Raw genomic sequence first — 23,854 nt, 5'->3', positions numbered from 1 at the left:
GTTCTAAGTCACCTTAAACTGATGTTGCTAGTTTTTCCATTCCCAGAAGAGTGTCCCTTGGACCATTGCTTGTTGAGGTTAGAGGCTCTGAGTACAAATTTCTTCTTGCTTAGAGAGGACACAAAAGGACACATTCATTTCTTATTTATCTATAGAAAGGTACGGGCTGAAAGGAGCAAGAATGGAATTAATTGCATGGCAGGGCGAGACATTTGGTCAACGTCACTCAATTTCTCACAGCAAAAGAGGTGAGCAACTTGCCTTTCACCAAGAAGTTGAGCTATCTGTTTGGTTGTGCTCAAAAAGTAATGGTTTTAGTCACGTAGTCTCATCTGATCCAAGGAGAAAAAGAAGTTGTCTTAAGTTGGTCCTGGAGGCTGCCCAAACTGCTGTAACAGCATGGTGTGTTTTATAGGAGACAAATCCTGAGGATCAAAGGGGTCGGTGAGTTGTTAGGATCAGAGCAAGAGGGTAGGCTCATGGTAGTGCCATTTTCTCCCTCTTCTCTCTCCTCTTCCCCCCTCTTTTGTTCCTCCCTCCTTCTTTCTTCACCGCTTCCAGCCCATGAAATCAACTCAGTTTAATTAGAACTCTGAATTCTAAGATAACTGCAGCCACCATAGTCAACAGCATAGGATTTAAAAATTCTGTGAAACAATGTTCAATGAAATTATAGACTGGGCTCGCCTGAAATGTTACCACAGACCAAACCAGAACAGTGTCACTCATGCTGAAATACCAAACTGAAGCTGAAGTGTTCTTCTGTCTTCCTGAGACATGTCTAACACTTGAGTTTCCGTGGCCTGATAATGGCATCCCCTCTACTTTAATCTTCACCAGGAAAGGCATTTGGAAACCACTAACCTTTTGATAGGTTCCTATTTTTCTGCACCCCTTTTCGTTTTTTTTCCATATTGTTGGTGCTGTAGAGGAGAATTCTCTGCACTTCCAACTTGGAGGGCTACCTGACTCACAAATTGTTTGTTGTCAAATTATTTTGTTCCAAGCTCTTTTTTAAAAAAACAAAACGAAACAAAAGACAAACAAACAAACAAACAAAAAACAATGGGACTAACTTTTAGGACAGCAAAGTAAGCTTAATTTTGGGATCAATCTCTTGGCTCTCTCCATGTCAAAGTTCTCAGTAGAGGTAGGTATTTGTAATTCATCTCACTCATGCCTCCTGCTTCTCGGAACTGTTGGCATGTCACTCATAAATGGAAAAACGTCTACATTTACTTCGGCAGCAATTTAATTAATAAATGAGAATTTCCTAGAGACAGACCCCTAACACTTCCTTGTGTTCAAACCATCACTAGTTTCTAAACATCTCAATGTCTGCAAGTCTCCACTTTAACCCAATCTACTACCACCCCTTGCCCCACAGCCACCCCATTGTTCTTCCTTACCCCCTAACTCCTTGCCCCCATCCCTTGACTGCTGCTTTCCCCCTTACACACACACACACACACACACACACACACACACACACACACACACACACGCTTACCAAGCTGATAGCAATAGCCTCTGGCCCACAGTGTGACCAGAAAGCTCCTTCCCATTGTGGGGTGGCAGGTGTAGCAGCATTTTCTATCCCACTGAACCCAGATGCAACTGACTTTGGAGCAATTATTGGTGTGCTAACAAAGTCCCCAGGAGATCAAAAGTTCCCTGGGGGGGCTTGTCTGCTTTTGCTAGTCTCAAGTCTTCTCTCTGGCAAACAGTAGGGGTTTAACATAATTTTGACTAGTATACAATGTGGATAAGCTAAATAATTTGCTCATTTGTTATGCTGATTATTTCTCTTTTGATGTGTCTGAGGCAAGGCGTCTGCTTGTTTTGTTCAGTGAGGCACCTTCCCCTAAGAGCCTTAAATGGATGGCTTCTGCTTAGACCCCTAGTCTGAACCGGTTTTCCGAAGAATGCATGGATGGATGAGGGAGATGAAGGCTGTCCGGTATCACACTTTGATATTGTTTCAAGCTGACAAAAATGCCGCCTTGAGAACTTCTAGACAGAAAATACCTCCAGGAAATTGGAATCAGTACTAGGGCGCTCCAAACACCTGGCCAGGGGCTTACTCATTTTACAGAGAACTGGGAGAGATGGCAGCAGTTGGTCACAGGCCAGTATTTTGAGGTCAGCCACTTTATCCTGGGATTCCCATCCTCTCTCTTCATCCCTTGGTCATCCAGTTAAATTGGAAAATAAATCCCATCCCGGGTAAGGTGTTGGCTGATAAAGGCTTGAGCTATTGCCCCTTCAAGGGGAATTTGCATTTTAATAGAGGCTCGTCAAGCCCCAAAGGAATCAATATCTCTAACGCTGAAATTTCAAGCACCAGCAATTGAGATATTTTCAGGACACTGTTCAGTATTTCCAATCCAACGGCGGCGGCAGGCATGGGTTGGGGTGGGGGTGGGGCTCCATAAGTCCCGCCAAGAGGCCATGGAAGAATGGCCTTTGCCTTTTTATCTTTTTCAACTTTGCTTCTTATTTTTCGGCCAAGCCTTCATACTTCCAACACTTTAGGCCCCTTTCAACGTTAATAGGTTTAAAGCTGTCTCATCAACAGGGCCACAAAGCCATTACGACGACCGATTTTCCAGATTTCCTTGCAATTCCAAGGAAGCCAGTCGTTATTAAAACCGTTGGCAAGAGGGAGTATAGGAGATTTATTAGGTTGTTACTATGTCCATATTTACATTCGTTTTGCATATTGTTTTAAAGCTCAAACTTGGGACTTATTTTATAAAAAGCCCCGCGAAGGAAAGGCGGATAGAAGAAGGTAACTGCATGCCCAGAGTGTCCTAGGCAGCTGCTGGGGGAGATTCTAGAACTGCAGGGAAGCGCCTAGGTTTATCTTAGTCTCTGCTCTGCAGAGGGGCTGGAGGCCACCACGCCTGGGGTTCACAGCAGGAAACGCACATCCCAGGGCTCCTGGCGCTCAAAGCCATTGGTCCCACAGCCCGGCTTTCACGCCCCAGCCAAAGGCTCCCCGCGGAGCCGGCCGGCTCCTTTGCCCTTGCCGAGACGCTGCCGTCCGCTCTCTCCTCGGGATCCTCCACCGACCGGGAGGAGGCGCCAGCGCGGAGGACACACCTGCGACTTCTCCCGCTCCGGGCTCCCTGCCTGGTCCCCTCTCCGGCTCCGGCTCCCTCCCGGGCCCAGCGCGCGGCGGCTGGGCTCGCTCCCGAAGCCCGCGGCAGCTCGCACCCGGCACGGAGGCTCGCGCCCGCGCTCGGCGGTGGGAGCGCGCGGGCGGGCGGGCGAGCGGGCGAGCCGGCGAGCGGGAGAGGGCGCAGCGCGGCCGGCGGGCCCTGCGCAGTGGCTGTGGCATGGGCGCGGGCACCGGCGCGGGCTGCGGGAGCCCGGCTTTCTGCCCGGCCCGGGCCGTCGCCGGCGGTGACAGCGCGTCGCAGCTTCTGCTGTCCGCCGGGAGGCGGTCCCCGCAACCGGCGCAACTTGCCTCGGCGCCTCTGTGAGGAGCGCAGCGCGGAGAGAGCTTGCTGGGCGCGATGCCTCCGGCCGGCGGCCCCCGCACACCGCGCCCGCACGCGCTGCCCCGCAGCCTGTCCCGCCTGCGCGAGTGCCCGGGCCGTTCCCGCATCGTGCTGGCTCTCGGGGCCACGCAGATGGCGCTCGGATGCCTCATCGTGGCCGTGAGCTTCGCGGCGCTGGCACTCACCACCTCGGCCCGCGTGCGCCACTCCTGCCCTTTCTGGGCCGGCTTCTCGGTGAGTGTCTGCGGCGGTGGCGCGGGCCGGGACCGGGAGCTGCAGTGGCGGGGACGCGGCCCGCGCCGAGTGGGGGCGCGGACGCCCGGGTCTGGCAGCTGCGGCTCGGGGTGCAGTTTCCAAGTCCGGGCAGGGGAACTCCGGGGACGGTCGCGAATCGCGCTGCCGCTCCGACGCGCTGCGCCCGGAGTTACTTTTCCAAGGGGAAAGGGACCAGGAGCCCTCCCTTCGCCACCTGGTGGGGAGCGGTAGGTGGCGGGTCCCCGCCTGGGGCAGCAGCCGGGAGCTCCGCTAGTCAGTGACCGACCCGGGCAGCGGGCGACAGTGACCGTGGCGGCGCGGCGCGGGGGCGCCCGAGCCGGGTGCAGAGCCCGCTCCCCGCGCTGCGGTCCTCGTCGGGGGGGGGGGGGCGGTGCTTCGCGTTTGGTTGCGGGTCAGTCCGGGGGAGACCGTCTGGTCCCCTCTCTGGTCACTCAACCTCCCTGGCACGGGACGTCTTGTTTCTCTTGTAAGCCCGGAATGGCCCTTCTGGACCAGCTGGCGACCGGGAGCCAGGAGTGTGCTTTTTGAACTCCAGACTGATTTTCAGATGCTTGACCCTCAAATCTTCCTCCAGGAAACATTTATTCAAGAAGCCATCGGTCCGAGATGATTTATTTATTTAGGTATTTTGTGGCGTTTTGATGAAAGTTGCTTATTTTCTATATTAATAAAGAACGGGCATATGGGAATTAGGAGATAAATGCGGCACGGGTGTTTATAAAGACCGACACTTGTTTCGAGAACTCTTGACATCTGTAGCTACATTTGGTCGATGGTGCACAAATACGTTACAGGCTTCCAGTGAACACTATGCGTTTAAATTCCCGCGTACACAAAGAGACCCAAACCAAGCCTTTGACATTAATGATCGCTGTTTGTTCTTAACTTTTGTAATAATAATAATGAAAAAGCTCGGTCTTGATTTTATTTATTTATTTAGTTTGTAATGGCCTTTGTTCTTGCAAGTTCCTTGTCTGGTTTAAAAATGAGATCCTAGCAAAACTACCCTTGAAACAAGGATCGATGCAGGTGTGGCTGTTCATCCTAATGGGGGTATTAATTTTCAAAGCTTATTTCAGACGGGGTTGGGGGGGGGCGCTCATCTTGGAGAGCTGAATGGGATGACAGAACGGTGTGGTCACAGCTCCCAGTGTTCAGATCAATGAGAGGAGGTGGGTGGGAGGCAGCCTCTAGGGAGCCGTGGTCCAAAGCCGCCCCTATATATAGTCTCCACACATCTGTTGCTCGGTTTTTAGCATTACTTAATATGCATTGTTTTCATGTCTGTCTAGTGGGTACCGAGTTTCATCCTGCTGGAACCAGCCTACAGGTGGCAGACTGGTGAATTAGGCTTCCTGGCTCTTTCGTGAGCCTCCCCCACCTTCTCTGAGTCTGAGCTCGATTTCCCCAGGGTTTGCCAAGAGAACTGCCTTTTTATAATAAGCCTTAAAAAGAAGACATTAATTGGAGACAGCAGAAAAGGATTTATGTTAAAACACACATCCCCTATATTTTGCTTCAGGAGTTAAGTTAAACATGTAAAACAATAATGCAGTTTGTGTTTCAAAGGCTGTAGTGTTCAACAGCTATAAGTGGTTGGTTCTAGTTTTCTCCGGTTCTGAGTCATATCCTGGTGTTAGGCTGAGTGCTCGAATTTCCCCGGGCTTTGGAGAACAGCACTGAAGCCACCACAAGATGTTCCCACGTTTTACCTCCTACCCTCTGTCCTTGCGTCTGTATCCCACAGGCTTCTTTTTAATCTTCATACTTAGTCAACTGCAAGTGTTCTTAAAATTCATTTTATTTTTTCCTGTGCAGGGATGGGACATCCCCATACATAGGAGACAAGTGCCCTGCCTGCCACTGAGCTTCATCTCCAGTCTTTAAATTCTTTCAATGCAGTGGATAGTGATTTTCACATGTTGTCTCTGCCCTGCAGAAAGAATGGTTCGTTCCAGTTGGGACAGGCTTGCCTGTTGATGTGGCTGTGAGTAGGTAACTTGGGTTCTTTGCCCTCCTTTTACATCCTGCCCTCGGTATCAGCAGCTTCTGTTGCCATGGATTCAATCAAGGAATGAAAATATTCAGAAAAACTCCTTAATTTCTACAGAAATATGTAGATTTCCCTGGTCATTATTACCCAAACAAAACATAGTAACCATTTACATGGTATTTATATTGCATCCGTCATTATAGGAAGCCTGGAGATGATTTAAAAGCACACAGGAAGACATGTGTGGGCTATATGCAAATTATATGACATATAAGAGATTTGAACATCCAACCATGGGTGCTGGAGGTTCCTGAGATCAATCACCTATGGATAATGAATAATTTTCCCTACTCCCTTGAAAGGTCTCCCTTATAAGACAGGTGACCCAGATGGCTGGCTTTTATGGAAACCCACACTGGGCTTTGTGCTAGACTCTGCTCTGTGAACCTTCTGAAAGGAATTCCTCATTGCTGTCTCATGCTTTTTGATCATCTGTGATTTGGACCTGATGAAGAATCATCATGTCAGCAGTTCTTCTATTTAGGAAAAAGTAATACTAAGGAAAACAGTTCTGACTTTATTGAGCACACACTGTGCACCAGACCTGATGATCCCTTTTGCATGGGTCATAGGCCATTTCACTGGTGGCCTCATGGACTGTGCCTCCTAGTGCTCAGGGCCTTGGACAGTTCCCTCCTTTGGAATTTCCATGAGGTGCCTTACTTGTCTTAGCCAGGGCAATGCCACACAATCAAGCCAGCCTCTCTTCAGGGCCTGTTCCTCATGCAGTCCTGGCAACTTGTGGTGAGGGACCTGAAAACATTAAAGAAGAAATAAGTAACTGTCCCAAGGTCACTGAGCCAAGAAGTGACCTTGAACTTAGCTGCTCACTTTAGAAACACTAAGTGGAGGGGGTTCCAGGACAGCCAAGCCTGCACAAAGAAACCCTGTTTCGAAACAAAACAAAACGAAACAAAACAAAACAAAACAAAACAAAACCAATGACAAAAAACACCAGGTGCCTAAATGAAGATGACAGGTCCATGGGGCAGAGGATGGAGGAGAGTCAGTTGGTGGAGGAATCCACCTTGGCAAGGCGGTCATACCCTGTGTTTCTTAGGAAAAGCTCTAACCATGCCTGAAAGGTAAAGGTTCAAGAGAAACTTGAAGATACATTACCCTGGGAAAACTTAATAGTTAACGTGCATGTGCCTGTCTGTCTGTCTGTCTGTCTATCTATCTATCTATCTATCTATCTATCTATCTATCTATCCATCCATCCATCCACTCACCCACCCACCCACTCACTACTCACCCTCCCATCCATCTATCCATCATTTATCTATGTGTATGCGTAAATGTGTGAGTGTTCATATGTGTATGTATGTGTGTACATGTTTATGTGTGTGTCTGTGTCACTAGATGAATAAGTGTGCATATTTATATGTATGCATCTCTGTGTGTATGTGTATAGGTACATGTGTATGTGTGAATATATGTGTATGTGTGTGTGCATGTGCATATATGTCTCTGTGTGTGTGCATGTATGTGACTGTGTTAATGTGTGTGTGTGTCTGTCTATGTGTCCGTGTGTGCACACACAGGATCACCACATGGAGGTTTCTGTCCCTGACCCCCTGGCCCATTGCTTTCAGGTCTGTGGCAAGGACTACACTGTGCTGGGAATGCATACCTGCTTACTTTGAACCAGAAAGCAGAGAGAAGAAGGAAGAGGAAGGGCTGAGACCCACTGTCCCTTCCAGGTCCCTTGGGACCTCCCAGAAGGCCCCACCTCCTCCCGCAGAGCCGTGCTTGACTAAGTCTTTACCATGACGAAGTCTTCAGAGGCTATTCTAGAGCTAAGCTATAGCTTGGGAGCTTGGCAAAGCCGGAGGCCGATGAGGTGGGGCAGCTGCGGCCCAAGGACGGTGATGAGCAAGCCACGTGGTACTCTGCTTCTGAGGACCACCCTCGGATAGTTTCCTGTGCCTGGCTGCGCAATGGGATGGGTCACCTCCCTCACGTGTGAACCTCCAGTGCAGTGAGTGGTGATTGGCGGTGCACAGAGCACAGAGCTGGGTGGGGTCTTGACCAGTTACCCTTCACTGGCGCTGCTTTATTATTTTCTTTCTAATTTTGTCGATGCCCAGGACACTGAATAAGTACATTTGAAAACACCTGCACAGCAGCTGCTGGCAAAGAAGCTAAATCTTTGTGTTCCCTTTAAGAGCGATGCCACTAGACTTCTAAAAATATTCCTGAAGCAGTATGTAACCGTTGCCATAACTAAAATCCAGGAAACGCACAAACATACCCTCTCTCCTCCATCAGTGCTCTGCCAGTAGGAAACTGATGTTACCAGTGGTGTTTAACGTCCCTCCGTGAGTTCCACAGTCACAAGTGTATCAGAGTTCTTACATGTGACATGCCTCTTTTTCTTTTAAAGACTGTGAAAATGTGATTCTACCTCCCATATTTTACTCTGCAAAGTTCCCTTTAAAATGGGATGCGTGGTGAACGGTCCTGGTGCTAATTTCGAACCCATTCCTTCAGTGGCTGTGTAAGAGTCCACACTGCAGATTACCACGGTTTATACAGTTTCTCTGCTGCTGGGAACTTCCTGGTGACACAGATTCCATGCGTCTGATGCTGTTTATCTTAGATGGCAGCGCCTGCTTCCGAGAGTGATTTCCTAGGGTGAACTGTTACTAGTGAAAGGGTGTTCCAGTTGGAATTTTGTTAGGTGTTATTAGATTAGTTGAGGAGAAAGGTTATAATCATTCTCACCCCCGAGGCCTGTATAAGGATTTGATTTCCCCCACCCTTGAGACGTGGGATATTAGCAGCCGTGAGTGCTTTTGTTAATATGATGGGAGAAGATTGGCATCTGTTTTCATTTGATGCGACTTTTTGTGGCCACTTTATTGTGTCTTGCAAATATCTTCTCACTGGGTTCAGTTCTTGTTGTCTTTTGCAATATTTAAGATTTTCCCAGTCATATGTCCATTTTTACTTTCATGGTTTCTGCATATTTCACTCTTAGTTATCAATACAAAGGTCACACACATAGCCCTAAGATTTTCCTCCCAATACTTTAATTTTATTTTTATTTTTTGGTTTTTCTAGATGGAGGTTTCTCTGTGAAACAGTCCTGACTGTCCTGGAACTCACTCTGTAGACCAGGCTGGCCTCAAACTCACAGAGATCTGCCTGCCTCTGTCTCCTGAGTGCTGAAAGGCGTGCGCCACCACCACCTGGCTTTGATTTTATTTTTATACCCACAACTTCACTGATCCAGAATTTATTATTATATTTTATTTGTGCGTTTGTGTGTGTGTATACAGGCAGGCAGGCAGGCATGCACGCATGAATGCAGGCCCGCACAGGTATACACACACACACACACACACACACAGGGGACAAACTTGGCTGTTATTCCTCCTTAGGTGATATCTACCTTTTTTTAAAATTAATTAATTAATTTATTTTTAGGCTGAGTCTCTCACTGGGACCCAGGGCTCTGTGATTAGCTTAGACAGTCTGTAATGAACCACGAGGGCCCATGTTTCTCTGCCTCCTCAGTGCTAGGATTAAGGGCTTGCATCCCCATGCCTGACTTTTTACATGGGTGCTGGGGATTGAACTCAGGTCCTCCAGCCTGAACAGCAAGTTACCACATGAGCTATGTCCACAGCCACAGAACCATGTCTTTACTCACTCAGCATTTTTTCCCACATACAATACTAAGAAAGGACCTAACTTTGTTTGCCTTCAAAGTTCCTATATAAGCAAGTCCTATTTTGGATTCTATTTAGTTTTTTTCTTTTCTCTCTTAATTGTCTATTTTAGGGTCAATACCTTCTCCCTGGCCCACTTTCCTCTTTCTCCTTCCCCCCTCCCCCTCCTTCAGGTGTTGGGGATTGGATCCCTGGCCTTGTCCATACGAGGCAGGCCATGTGCCAGCGGGCCCCACCTCCAGCCCAGTGGGTCATTTTGTTCCTGCGAACTTCATGGGCAAATGGGACCAACACATGGGGATCTGTGTGGGCAGGGAAGGGAAGCTAAGCAACCCATGAGTGAAATCCTTAGAACTACTACACAAGCATTTCCCTGAAATAAAAAGTCCTTGAGAGGTGCCCTGTGAGGATGGGAGAATCAGCAGGAGGCAGAAGGAACCGAGACTTGGCCCTGAGATAGTGGACCTCCAAGATAAAGATGGATTTGCCCATCAAAGTGAACATCCCGGGCACTTGTAGGCCTTTTGGAATGCCATAGCCCATTTAACGGTGGGGACTAAGGGAGTCTGTTCATTAAAACAAGATTATTTAGAAAGGTTTGAAATGAATACCAGCCCAGACAAGTTGCAGAGCAGGACTGAGGACCTGCGCCCTAACCGTGATCCCCACTGCCCTGGCCTTGTGCTTGAGGACACTTTCTCTGTGAGGAACAAATGCAGCATTGCCGGCTTGATGTGACATCACCTCTGCATGGTTCAATGTGCTTTCTCCACTGAAGGATGCTATCTAGACAGTGAAGACCTCTCTGGGTTAAGACATCAACACTGGAACACACTTCCTGCCCAAGCTGCAGACTCTATTCTAATTCCACCAGACCCATGGGGTTGCATATCAGATATCCTGCATGTTAGATATTGACATTACGATTCATAATAGTAGCAAAGTTACAGTTATGAAGTAGCAACAAAATAATGTTATGATGGGGGGGGGGTCACCACAACCTGAGGAACTATATTAAAGGGTCACAACATTAGGAAGGTTGAGAACCACTGCTCTAGAACCTCATCCTTCTTGGTACCCCTTGGGTTCACCAGAGAGGTGGCACACTCTCAGGTTCTTTAGTCACTTCACTTACCTTATACATACCTTGAGTGAGGACGAGGTAGCTCACTGGGTAAAGGCATTTGCTGCCAAGCCTGAAGGTTTGCTTGAGATCCTGGGGACCCACATGGTAGAAGGAGAGGACCAGATCCTGCAGGTTGTCCTCCGACTTCCACATGTGTACTGTGGCATACATGCCATACATGCCCACAAATAAGTAAGTAAATAAATAAATGCAATAAAGCTCCAAGTACCTTGAGATAATCATGTAAAGTGAAAAGGAATATTTAGCTTCCCAAGTATAGACGATTTGGCCCGTGATTGATTGGCCCTGCTCATGACGGGCCTGCAGTGAGGAAACACATCATGGGGAGCATGAAGTAAGGTGAAATGCTCATATAGTGTGTGTGAGTGTGTGTGTGAGGGGTCTGGAATCTTGTTCTTCTTTTTGAGAGCATGACCTTGCAGTGACCTAGAGATCTCCCATTTGGGTCCCCACCCCGTAAAGTCCTATCATCTCTCTGTTCTGCTATCCTGGTCACAAGAAGGTAGCACATGGGTCTGTGGAGGATCACTTAAGAGTCACACCCTAGTGTCTGGTGGCTGTAATGGGTCCTCTTTGCTCTCCTGGAGACTCTGGCTATGTGCCCTCCTGTGTGCTGAGCATGTTCAGCCTAGACCTGCCTGTGCAGAGACTTGGCAAGTTGGGAATGAGATTTATAGGCCTGTGTCTTCTCAGCATGCCAGGCCTTCCTGGATTCTGTTCCTGTGTTTAGTTACTTTAGCTGATCTTTCACCTTCTGATTTACCGAGTTATAGTCAACAAATAAAAAATTGCATGCATTTAAGGTTGGCAACATAGTGCTTTGGAATATCTCATGTGATGATTGTCCCACAACCAAACTCATTAACAGCCCATCAGCTGACAGTTGCCCATTGGTGTTTTGTGGTGAGCCCATCCGAGAGCTGCCATAGTCAACTTCCAGCATGCAGCACGCTATTAGCTGTCACTGTCCTGGCCTGCACTAGGTACCAGAACATGTACCTGAAGGTTTCTTTGTGCACTTGACTCACATCTCACTTGTGAGTCATGTTTGAAATGGTTGGTGGCTTCATGTAGTGATGAACTGCCTTCTCCTCCCCTTCTTCACCTAGAGCTGAGAGGTGTCATGTATTACTTAAGGGACATGGTACAGTGTGGTAGACAGTGGTTTATGAAGGGAGCCTAGAGGAGCCAAGAGTGTTAAAACACTGCCATTTTCAGGGGTTTGTGTGAGATATTGGGGCACAGTAAGTGAAATAAAGTACCAATTTCCTCCATACACCTCTGAGACCAGGTCTCTTACTGAACCTGGAACGAGGCTGCCAGCCAGCAAGGATCCTTCTGTCTTCATCCCCAACAGTACTGGGGTTTCAGAAGTGTTCAATGACCATATCCAGCTTTTTAATGTGGGTGCTGGGGATCTAAAATCAGGTCCTTAGACTTGTGTAGTGAGTGTTCCTACCAACTGAACTATCTCCCAAGGTATATTATGCCATTTTACATAAGATACTTGAGCACCTAGGGATTTTAGTGCCTGTGGGGGAAGAGTCCTAAAAACAGGCCCTGCAGACACTGAGGGACAGCTGTGGTGGCTCTCACTGAATGTACGGTGGTCTGAGATACAGTTTTGGAGCCCAGCAGCATTGGACTTTAGTGACTGTACCTGTTGAACATGTTGGTAAGCAGCTTGGCCTTATTGAATATAAACTTACTCAATCTTTTGATTTAACAAATCGTTATTTTCCTGTTACACCTAAGAATTCTTCTCTAAGAATTCGACCACTCATAAATATAGCATCTTTATAGAAGCTGACTCTTGGCCCTGTGTCAGCAAAAAAAGAAAAACAGCACCTATTTCACACCTGCCACATCCCCACATGCAGACATGGTGTCACCAGGTCCCCATTTCCTGGTTTGCCAGCACCTTTGGTGCCATTAGAGTGTGTGTGGGACAAAGTAGTATTGGCCCTTCAAACAGGAGGGAAGTACATTTAAGAAATGCCATAGACTGACAGATGCCAGTTGGTCATGACACATAGTATACAGCTGTTGCTCAAGGTTGTCACGTTCTTTGTGATATAGACACATACATGCAAGTATACACATACATACAAATACATATATACATATAAATACGTGCATGCATACTTGCACATATATACAACTACATACATATAAATACATACATGGACACAAATGCACACACATGCATATACATACAAATACATGGATACAAATATAGGTACTACATGCATACACACATACATACAAATATATGCATAGACACATACAAATATGTACATATATACAAAATAGAATAATATACATACACTATTACTCTATTACTTTGGTTTCTGTGTGTGTGTGTGTGTGTGTGTGTGTGTGTTTCTATCAAACACCAGCTAACCAACCACCCACAACCACAGAGAAATTCCAGAATATTCTTAGTGCCCAGTGATATCCAGTTACACTTACGGTTCTTCCCAGCAGCCCAGATGATGCGCGGATTTCTGTGACAAGGATGGAATCATGGAATTGGAGCTCAAGGAACGAGGGAGCCAAGTGCTCCACTCTGGAGAGAGAATCTGGCACCATGTGCTCTCTGGCACTGGAAGCGGTGTAGCCCGCCCTGCCTTATCCATGGGGGATACCTCCCAAGACTCCCAGGCAATGCCCGAAAGCTTGGCTAGTGTCCAGCCTTCTGCACACTGCGTGTTTCCCTGTACTTACCTTGCACTGTAGGCATAACTTCTGCAGTTTGAGGTCTAACATCAAACTAGCATGAAATGTTTCCCTTTCGATGTCGTGAATAGAAGATCTGTTCTTACTGTACATTGTAGCAGCCTTAGCACATGTATTTTCCTTACTAAATGGAGAGGTTTCCATTGTTTACACAGGGAAGCACTTCCCACCGCCTGTTCTGCATCTGAGTTGCCCGCATGACTACTTTTGTGTGTTAGAGCTGTTATTAAGTAAAACCATGGTTACCTCAAGTACAAATGCTTGATAGCATGACTTTTGTCATGGATGCACAGATGGCTTGGTAACTAGATGACCAAAGAGTCACCCACATATACAATTGGATACAGTGGATGTAAAGATGATTCATATCTCTGACAGGACAGGACAGGGTGCTATGAGAGTCCACACTGCTTAGTACAGCATGTAGTTTAAAATTCACCAATTATGTCTGGGATTTTTCACTTAGTATTTTAGACCATGGTTAACTGTGGGAAACCCACAGAAAGCAAACCAGGATATAAGTGGAGGCTGCTGGATATATTTAAGGATGTGTTGGTGATCTCAACTCTGACTTTGAAGTAGTGTATGTTCATGGCAATTAAAATTCTGAGGGTATGTCAGGCACAAACAGAACAGCAAAGCCCGTTCCTGGACTCCTGCTTGCTCTCCATTGCCCTGAAGTCAGTCTTTTGGGCATTATTCTTCCTCATCGGAGACACAAGCATCACTGTTTTCATATCTAATGCCACAGTCTCATGCCATTGAACTGTGGTTGGTAAGCCACCCTGTTTTTCCCCTCTGGGATCCTCTCTGTTCTATGTGCTCAGATATTTCCCCACATTTACATGGAGGCCATAGCCTCTCCAATGTCTCTTCTTCAGTGCTGAATGCTTTGTAACTTGGTTCTTTTCTAACCTGTGCAGTCTTGGTTCTTGTGAACGGAACTCCTGCTGAATATGAGACCTCCTGGGTTCGCTTTGTGGGTTCTTCGTTTCTCTCCACAGTTCCTGTTTGTGTGCCTGTTACTTTCTTTTCAAGCAGGGATATTAGTTCAAATCCATCCTCTGGACCGTCTAGTGAAATCTTCAATGATGACTGCAGCGGGGAGAGAGATATGGACAATGGAAAGGCCCCTCTGAGGCCCTAGCAGCATCAAGCAGTTGCTGGAGAAGAGGGCATTTCCATGGGCTTGCCTGCCAGCTGTGCAGGCCCCTCCAGTCACCCACACTGGAGTGAGTTTTTGGGTGATGAAGCTGCCTCAGAGTCACCTGTGCCTCTGTAAGCAACCTCAAACCTGTGCTCCTGAACGTGACCCCAGTGAGCTTAGGTTCCCTGGGATAGACTTGGGTGGGATTGTTTCTTTGCTGCCCCGTGTCTTGTGTCTCCCCCAAGAAAGGCACATGACAGAGACTGTCCCAAATATAGTTATGAAAAAACTTTATTGAAGGGGCATGGTGGGGGGGCAGTGGGAGAGAGGCACAGGAGGTCTCAGGGGTCTAGGCCACCCATGTGCAGCTCTCTGGGTCCTTTCTCGGTCACACAAGATGTACTTGGGAGCAACAGACTCATCAGAGAAGAAAATATTTTCACCTTTCAGGTCATGGAGTGAAAACCAGGTTTCTTGATCAATTCAGGAAAAACCTAAGAGGAAAAAGGGGTAAACTACTATGCCAAACATTTCTGCAGACATCTGACAGTTGCTATGGTTGTGTCTGCTCCTTGGGCTGTCTCAGATCCTCTCTAGCACAGGCTGACGCTGATTGCTGACTGGCACATCCTTCTGTCTTTTAGCTGAAGATGATCACTGTGATGCCAGGTCATGTGAGGCTTGTACAAGTTGGTGGTTGGGGGAAGCAGACCAGGTGAGAGTCATCTGCTCTCTCAGATAGTAGTTGTTCTGTCTAATGTTTGCCACTTTAACATAAACTAGAGTCGTCTGAGAAGAGACAGTCTCAGTTGAGGAATTGCCTCCATCAGATTGGCTCGTGGGCATGTCTGTGGGACATTTTCTTGATTAATGATTGGTGTGGGCTGGTGGTCCAGGGTTGTGTAAGAAGGTCACCTGAGCAAGCCATGAGGAACAAGCCAGTCAGCAGTGCTCCTCCATGGCCTCTGCTTCAGTTCCAGCCTCCGATTCCCCTGGTGATGGACTGTAAACACTAAGTCGAAATAAACCCTCTCCTCCTGACGTTGGTTTTGGCCCATACAACAGGAAGTGATCCAGGACAGTAATCCTAGTGACTTTTCTGTTCTCTTTCATATCTTATGTTAATTTCCTTAGTATTTGTGTAATTTTCTGGTTGTATTATTTGCTCATTTCTGCTTGATAGTCTTAATTGGAATTGAGTAAAATAAATTTTGTGTTTGCACCAGGGACATTTCTTTTTTTTTCTCTTAATTTTTCTGGAGCTTTTGTGACTTCATTTTTCTTTAATGGTGATGATCCTTTGATGTCTATAGTGTTGAGGAAAAGAGAGGCTGGACATGTTTTCTTTACATGTTCTCTCTCTCCATTGAATGAAGGGCTGGCTGAGTCCTGTCTGGGTGTGTCCAGGGCTCATCAGCTGGCAGGCTTCATCTGTGGATGCTTGAACTGGGCACAGTGAGCTCCTCTTTTGAAACAGTGTGTAATAATCTGAAGAACCTACCTTGGGTATGACTACTCACTTTGGAGGCAGAAGGTTCATTTCCTTGTTGAAAGTAGTGTCCATTTGGATTTTGTAACACACACTAGTGTTGCTAGTGCCAGAGGTGTGAGGAGCTGAGGTGTATACATCCTTTAGTACCTGCAGGCCATACAGACTTATGAATATAGACAATCTGCTCTTCTAAAGTTCCTCTCATGGTGTGATGATGGGGAATGTCTTTCTGTACACTGTGAATATGTGTTGCTCTGATTGGTTGATAAATAAAGCCATTTGGCCTATGGCAAGGCAGCTTAGAGAAATCCAAACAAAAAGACAGGAAGAAGGTGGGAAGAGACACCAGCCGCTACCAAAGGAACAACATGCCAACAGACTGGTAAGCCACATCCACGTGGCAACTTATAGATTAGTAGAAATGGGTTAATTTAAGATATGAGAGTTAGCTGACAAGAAGCTTGAGCCATATAGGCCATGGCCATGCAATTTGTAACTGATATAAGCCTCTGTGTGTTTAAGTGGGTTTGAGCGGTTGCAGGACCAGGTGGGATACAGGAATTTTATAAGTGGTTGTGGGCCTTGGTGCCGGGTGAGACCAGGAAAACTTCCAGCTACAGTGTGAGCTGAGGTTCTACCCATAACTGGTCCTACCTTCTGCTCACAATTCACTTGTCCTCCTTTTCTCATGTCCTGTGAAATGAACCACATCAGTAGGACTCCCCGGGAGTGATGAGAGTCCAGGGCTGGTTAGCAGAGCCTGACTCTGATGGCTGTACCTTGAGCATGGCCCCAGTGTTCCAGATGCATTCCACACCTCACATTCCACTGCTTGGTGCAAGCTGTTTTGCTCTTATTCTAGTTATCGAAGGGGTAATATTTATGACAATTTGAATTGACCCATTTTTTTTTCTTCCTGGGAAGCATGTTACTGTGTGTTGTGCCAGCTAAATCAGGGGCAGTTGTTGCTTTGGGAGAGAAGCAGGGACTTTCTGGAACAAAGAGCTCATTACTCTGCCTGAGTCCCAAAGCTAACTTCCTTGAGTCTCTAGAGAGACTGTAGCCGTGGAAAACAGGATTTCTTGCAAGAGAAAATGAATATTGTTCCAGAAACCTCCCTTCATACACTGAAAGCAAAGCTAGAAGGCTCAGATATGGTTTTATTCTTAAGTTCCATGGTAATAGGATGGAGGGCATGGTGGAAGGGACGCACCCATGGAATAGGAAGTAGGAAGGAATGGAAAGAGCCTCTCTGGGACTGGGGAGAGTTGCAGAGAGAGATTTGGAAGTGTAGATGGGACACGGCCCATCTACTGCATCCACATGGTAGACACCAGATGGGTAAACAGAGCCGTCAGTGGTGGTTCCTGTACCCTCTGGAGATACCTCAGCCTTCTTATGCATGGGATAGTAAATATTTTGGGCTTTGTGGGCTGTGGGGGATTCTGTGGCAACTACTCAGTCTGCTGTTGCAATGAGAAATGCATAAGTGAATGACTAGCTAGTGCTCACTAATATCGTGTATAAAAGCAGCAGGACAATGCAGGCAAGCATCAGAATTTGCTGGCCTCTTGTCGACATCTCTAGTTCTGATATTTCCTATGAATTGCATGTAGAAGAAAACTTTTTGGAGTTTCCGTATTGGTGAGACATGTTAAAGGTAGCTTAAATATCCTTCTCCAAGGCTTAGCCTGGTGAGCCACCTGACCCTCCCATACCCCCACCCTCCTCAAGCCGTAAGATCTAGCTACCTGGGTCCCACATCCAGTGCCCCTCCTAAGTCTGTTCACCCCTGCCTGCAACACAACCAATCTCTAGGCTTCTTCTAAGACTCACCCTAATTGCCCCTGACCCATAGGCCACCCCTAAGTCATACCCAGTCAGATCTACCACCACACTCCAGGCTTGTACAAGGACACACATCCACACATCAGCCAAGTCCCCTCTTTTCACCTGACTTGGCACACTTAAACCATTTCCAGCCTCAAGACCCAATCTGCCCTCAGCCTCCCTTCTGCCTCAACTTGCTCTCTCTGTATCAGACACAGAACTAACAAGAGAAATCCACATGCCCAGATCTCATCTCAAAAAAAAAAAAAAACATTGTAAAAGACCAAGCCATGTCTCCTCTCCAAAGCCTGTAGTCCTATAGAATTTTTTTGTCAATGAGAATTATCTAGATGAACCCAAGGACACAGAATTTCAAAGAACAATCATAAACTTCAACAAAGAATTCAAGGAGTACAAAGAAGACACAAAGAAACAGTTCAATGAAATTAAGTAGAAAGAACTTAAGGAGAATAAATGCCTGAGTGATGTTCAAGAAAACACAGAGGTAAGGCTGATCGACATGACAAAGATAATCCAGGACATGAAAATGGAATTCAGTAGAAACACTGAAGAGGACTCTAGCTGAAATAAAGATGGAACTGAAAAAGTCCAATGACTCAACTAGACAATTCAAAAGGAAAGTCTTACACATAGAGTGAATTAAGCATAAGATAGAAGATCAGGGCTCAAAGATAAAGTAGATCTAGACCAAATAAGCAAGGAATATGAGAGTTAAAATAAACCACAGGAAAGAGGAAACACAGGACACCATGAAAAGACCAGATCTTCAAAATACAAGCAAAGATGAGGGAGAAGATCACCAGTCAATGGGAACGACCAGATCTTTAATAAGATTGTAGATGAAAACTTCCCCAAGCTAAGGAAAGACATACCATACAGATGTAAGAACCATACAGCATACCAAATAGACAACCAGGAAAGAAAACCCCCAGTGTATAACAGTTAAAGTTGTAAGTATACAGAGCAAAAAACACAAGTCAAATATAAAGGAAAACCCATCAGAATAATGGCTGATTTCTCAGTTCTGGAAAATTTGAAAGCCAGAAGAGCCTGGAGTAATGTATTCCAAGTTTTAAACAACCACAATGGCCCATCTAGACTGATATGTCCAACAAAGTCATTTTACATAGTTGAAGGAAAAAGAAAAACTTTCTGCAACATAAACAGTCTAAAAAATTATATCCAACAAACCAAGCCTGGAGAAAACATAGAAAGCAATATTTTGGGCTGAAGAGAAAAATGAATATAGCAGAGACACTGGAAAGAAATATGAAGCCATAATTACTGAAACAAAAAATACCATTGAGAATACCAGCCCCACCAAAAACCAACACCATGATGACTACAATTAACAGAAACATTTCAATAATAACTCCAATGATCTTAGTTCTACAGTCAAAAGACACAAACTGGCTGAATGGATCAACAATTGAAACTTCATATCTATTTTCTACAAGAAATATATCTCAGCTTTGATGCTAGGCTACCTTGCTGGGTCGTGGTGGCACAGGCCTCCCAGCACTCAGGAGGCAGAGGTAGGTGGATTGCTGAGTTCAAAGCCAATCTAGTCTACAAAGTGAGTTCCAGGACAGCAAGATTGTTACTCAGAGAAACCCTGTCTCAAAAAGCAAAAGCAAAAACAAACAAACACCCAAGAAAACAAAAAACAAAAAAAGCTAGGCCACCTTAGATAATAAGATGGATGAAAGTACTCCAATCAAATGGGACCAGGAAGCAGGCAGATGTTGCTGTCTTAATGTCTGACAAATAGATTTCAAACCAAAACTATTCAGAATATATAAAGAGGGACACTTAATTCTAATCAATAGAATAGTGAACCAAGGAGACATTGCTATTCTTAACACATGCATCAAACTCTGGTGTACCCAGTTTCATAAAAAGGTACTACTGAATTTAAAGACACAGATTAGCATTAACCCATTAATGGTAGGGGACTTCAATATTCCACTTTCTCCAATAGGTTAAGTCACCTAGGCAAAAAAAAAAAAAAAAAAAAAAAAAAGGCAGGGAAACATCAGAATTAGTTGAAATTGTACATCAAATGGGCTTAACAGATATCTATAAACTAGTCTACACAAACACCAAAGAATACACATTCTACTCAGGAGCTCATGGAAACTTTTCTAAAACAGACCACATCCTGGCGCACAAAACAATTCTTTACAAATTCGAAACAATGGAATTAACTCAATGTGTGTTATATGAACATAGTGCAATAAAACTTAAAATTGACAGCAAATGAATCTCTAGTAAATACACAAACTCATGAAGATTAAACAATTTGTTTTAATGATGAATAGGTTAATGAAGAAATCAAGAAAGGAAGAAAAAATTTCCTGAACTAAATGAAAATGAAACAAAATCTCTAGGACACATTAAAAATGTCCTGTGAGGGATATTTATAGCTCTAAGTGCTTACACTCAAAAGTCAGACAGATCACAAATAAATGACTTAATGATGAAACTCAAAACTTTGGAAAAACAAGAACAAACCAAACCCAAATCCACTTGAGGACAATAAATAATAAAAACCAGAGCAGAAACTAATGGTGCAGAAAGAGAAAAACAAGTAAAAGAGTCAATGAGTCTGTGAGCTGATTTTTTGAGAACATAAGCAAGATTGACAGGCCCTTGGCCCAACAAACCAATAGAAAGAGAGAGGACACAATTGAACAAAATCAGAAGTGAACAGGGAAACATTATGACAGACACCAGACAAATCCAGAATATTATAAGGGAACACCTTTAGAATCTGTACTCCATTAAATTGGAAACCCTAAAAAAAAAATAAATGAGTTTTTAGATTCAGCCAAACTGCCAAAACTAAACAAGAAGTCAACAGCCTAAACAGACCCCCATAACAAATGAGGTTAAAACAATAATAAAAAGCCTTCCAGCTAAAAGAAAAGTCCAAGGTCAGATGCAGGTAAACTCCTTGTTATTTTACCCAACTCTCTCCTTCTGCTGTTTCTATCACACTCCCTTATTAGAGCTCCCCTCCCCCATGTCTTTCCAATTTCACCCATCAGATCCCTTGTACTGTTCCATTCTCCATTGCTCCGCCACACCTGCAGGGGTCCATTGTTACTTTCCTGGTTTCTTCAGTTACTCCAAGCTATGAACTCAGGTCTAGAGATTTGGAGGTAGGAGCCTCCAATGAAAAAGAACATGCTGTGTTTGTTTTTCTGGGTCTGGGTTGTCTCGCCCAAAATGATCTTTTCAGGTTCATCCATTGACCTGCAAAGTTCATGATCTCATTTTTCTTTACAGCTGAATGGTTTTTCATGGTGTATATGTATCACTATGGATAATGAAAATGGATAATTTTCTTTATCCATTCCTCGGGTGAAAGTCGGTTTGTTCCCATTTCCCAGCAATTCTGATTATGCAATCATGAACATGGCTTAGCAAATATCTGTGGAGTGGGATGTTGAGTCCTTCAGACATACATCAAGGAGTGGTACACTGAGTCTTATGGTAGGTTTATTTTTAGCTTCGGGGAAATTCTGATTTCCACTTTGCTGCACCAGTTTGCAGTCCCACCAACAGTGAATAAGGGTTCCCTTTTCCCCAACACCCATTTCAGCATGTGTTTTGGTTGTTTGGCTGAACTTTGCCATTCTGACTGGAATAAAATGGAATCTCAAAATTGTTTTGATTAGCATTTCCCTAATTGCTTGGAATGATGAACTTTTTTTGAGGTATGTCTAAGCTATTTTTCCCTTCTTTTGAGAACTGTCTGTTCATGTCCCAAACCAATTTTTTGAATGGGTCATTTGTTTCTTTGATTCTTCCTTTGAGTTCTTTATATATTCTGGATATCAATCCTCAGCTGGATGTGTAGCTGGTGAAGATCCTTTCCCACTCTGTGGCCTTCTTCCAAACTATAGAATCCAGGCTATTGTCATTCTTTGCAGACATAGAAAAAACAACTATCCTAAAATTCATATGGAATCATAAAAGGCCAATGAACAACAAGAAAAAAACAATGATCGAGGGGGTTACCATTCCAGATCTTAAGATATATTACAGAGACACAGTAATAAAAACAATATGGTACTGATACACAAAGAGCCATGTGGACCAATGGAACAATACTGATCAGGGTGGTAAGACTGAATGATCACCCATGAAATGTGGCTGTGTGTCCTATGTGACAAAGGTGTGTTGTGTATGTGATTAAAGGCGTTGAAATAGCCAGATCATGCTGGGTTATCCAGTGAGCCCAGTGTCAGCAGAAGGGTCCTTATGGAAGGATACAGAGCAGTTCTATGGCCATAGATATGATGACAATCAAGAGATTAGGATACTGTAGAAGGAAGTCACGTGCCAGAGTCTGCAGGCAGCTGTTGAAGATGGGAAAGACAAAGAAAGTGTTCTTGGTTCAACAGAGGGAAACAGGTGCTCTGTTCATGCCTCAGCAAGGAGAGAGGTCTCTTGACACCTTGAACTTAGCTCAGTGAGACCTATTTTTAGACTTCTGACTCCCAGAACTGTGGCGTCAAACAGCTGTGTGGCTTCGAAGCCAGTGGGATAGTAATTTGTTTGAATAGCAGTGGGAAAGGAACATGGTTGAGAAATTCAGGGGAATGCTGGGGAAAACGGAAGGCGGTAGTTTTTGTCCTGGTGGTCCAAGCATGAAATATGAACAACCCAGCCACCCTTCAGCCTGGCAGAGCCTGCTGGGATCAGAATGGAGCAGGAGATGTTACCACACTCTCACTTCTGGCTCAGGTGACAGCGTACAGTGATGTGTCTGGGTGGTCACGGTGTAAGCTAATCAGGACAGACACAAGACCTGATATTGTTGTGCCCTTACTTAGGGACATCACTCAGAGTGACTCACACTCTACCTTGTTTAGACCTTGCATTAATCCTCTGAAGACTGAGTTGGTGCTGTATGCCCATTTTTTGGTAGGTTAGAGATGGTCAGGCTCATTCCCTCTGAGAAGATCTCTTTGAGGAGAGGGTTGGTGAGGGATTTGTGCAGAAAATGGAAATAGGAAACTTGTAGAAAGGCCTTGGATGGTAGGATAGAGAGCAAGTGTATGGAGCCTGGGTGCTGTGTACCTGACTGGACCCAGGAACATGGACACAATTGGTATAGCCCACTTGTGTGTTTGGAAATCTGTGAGGCTTCATGTGTGGTCCTGGATGCCCTAGCAGAGAAGGGTTAAGGTAGCTCAATGACTCTGCCTTTGTTGAGCAGTGAGAGTGGGGACCACAGGGCTGGCAGTCTGCTGCTCTCCAGGTGTCCCCATCCATTGCCTCTCTTGCTCCCAAGGTGTGGTTGGGTGAACTTACATGGGGTCAAAGACACTTGGCTCTGTGGATGGTGAAGAAAGTTTCTGGAGTGCCTGAAGGGCTTCTTTGGCTTTTCCGAATTTCCTTTTGTTTGGCCTTGTTTTTGCCATTTGTGGAAAGGAAGGATTGAATGTATGTTGTCCCCAGAGCAGATCGCACTGACGCCTGGTAGAAATGCAGAAACCCATCAGTCCCTCATCAAGCATATCCAGGTGGATAATGTGGTACTGCACTGAGGTGACAGGAGCAGGTGGCACAGGTTTCTCAGAGCATGGGTTGGTGAGTCTCAGAGTTCTTACCTGAGGGAATGACAGGAATCTGGGGCTATGCTGGTCTCTACCTCCAGATCTGGGGGTGGAATGAGGTCTTGCTAGGTATTTGCACCATGTAGACCCTACAGACATGTTAGTCACTCCCTCTTGGCCCAAATGAGTGACATACTCACATGGTCTCCAAACTGAGAATTTGAAGGCCAGGTGTGGGGTTAGGGAGTTGCCACCGGAAGCTGGATCCAGAGTGCAGAGGAAGGGCCTGGGGTGAGAGAAGAACCTGTGATGTAGATGGTTCTAGAACAAGCTGTTGATTCTCAACTTTCCTAATGCTGCGACCCTTTAATACAATTCCTCATGTTGTGATGATGC

The 23,854-nt window shown here is 45.5% G+C and overlaps 1 protein-coding gene across 1 annotated transcript in view; it reads left to right on the top strand.

Moving 5' to 3' along the window:
• The first annotated feature begins 3,306 nt into the window (after positions 1–3,306).
• Positions 3,307–23,854, top strand: part of Fam189a1 (family with sequence similarity 189 member A1) — a 423,307-nt gene continuing 402,759 nt past the window's right edge. Inside the window, exon 1 of the mRNA XM_036184710.1 lies at positions 3,307–3,740. Coding sequence (XP_036040603.1) covers positions 3,522–3,740 — 219 coding nt within the window. The 5' untranslated portion in view covers positions 3,307–3,521. The remainder of the gene's footprint in view (positions 3,741–23,854) is intronic.

Source organism: Onychomys torridus, chromosome 1 (genome assembly GCF_903995425.1).
Source record: "Onychomys torridus chromosome 1, mOncTor1.1, whole genome shotgun sequence".
Taxonomy (NCBI): domain Eukaryota; kingdom Metazoa; phylum Chordata; class Mammalia; order Rodentia; family Cricetidae; genus Onychomys; species Onychomys torridus.
This window is presented reverse-complemented; position numbering and strand designations above follow the sequence as displayed.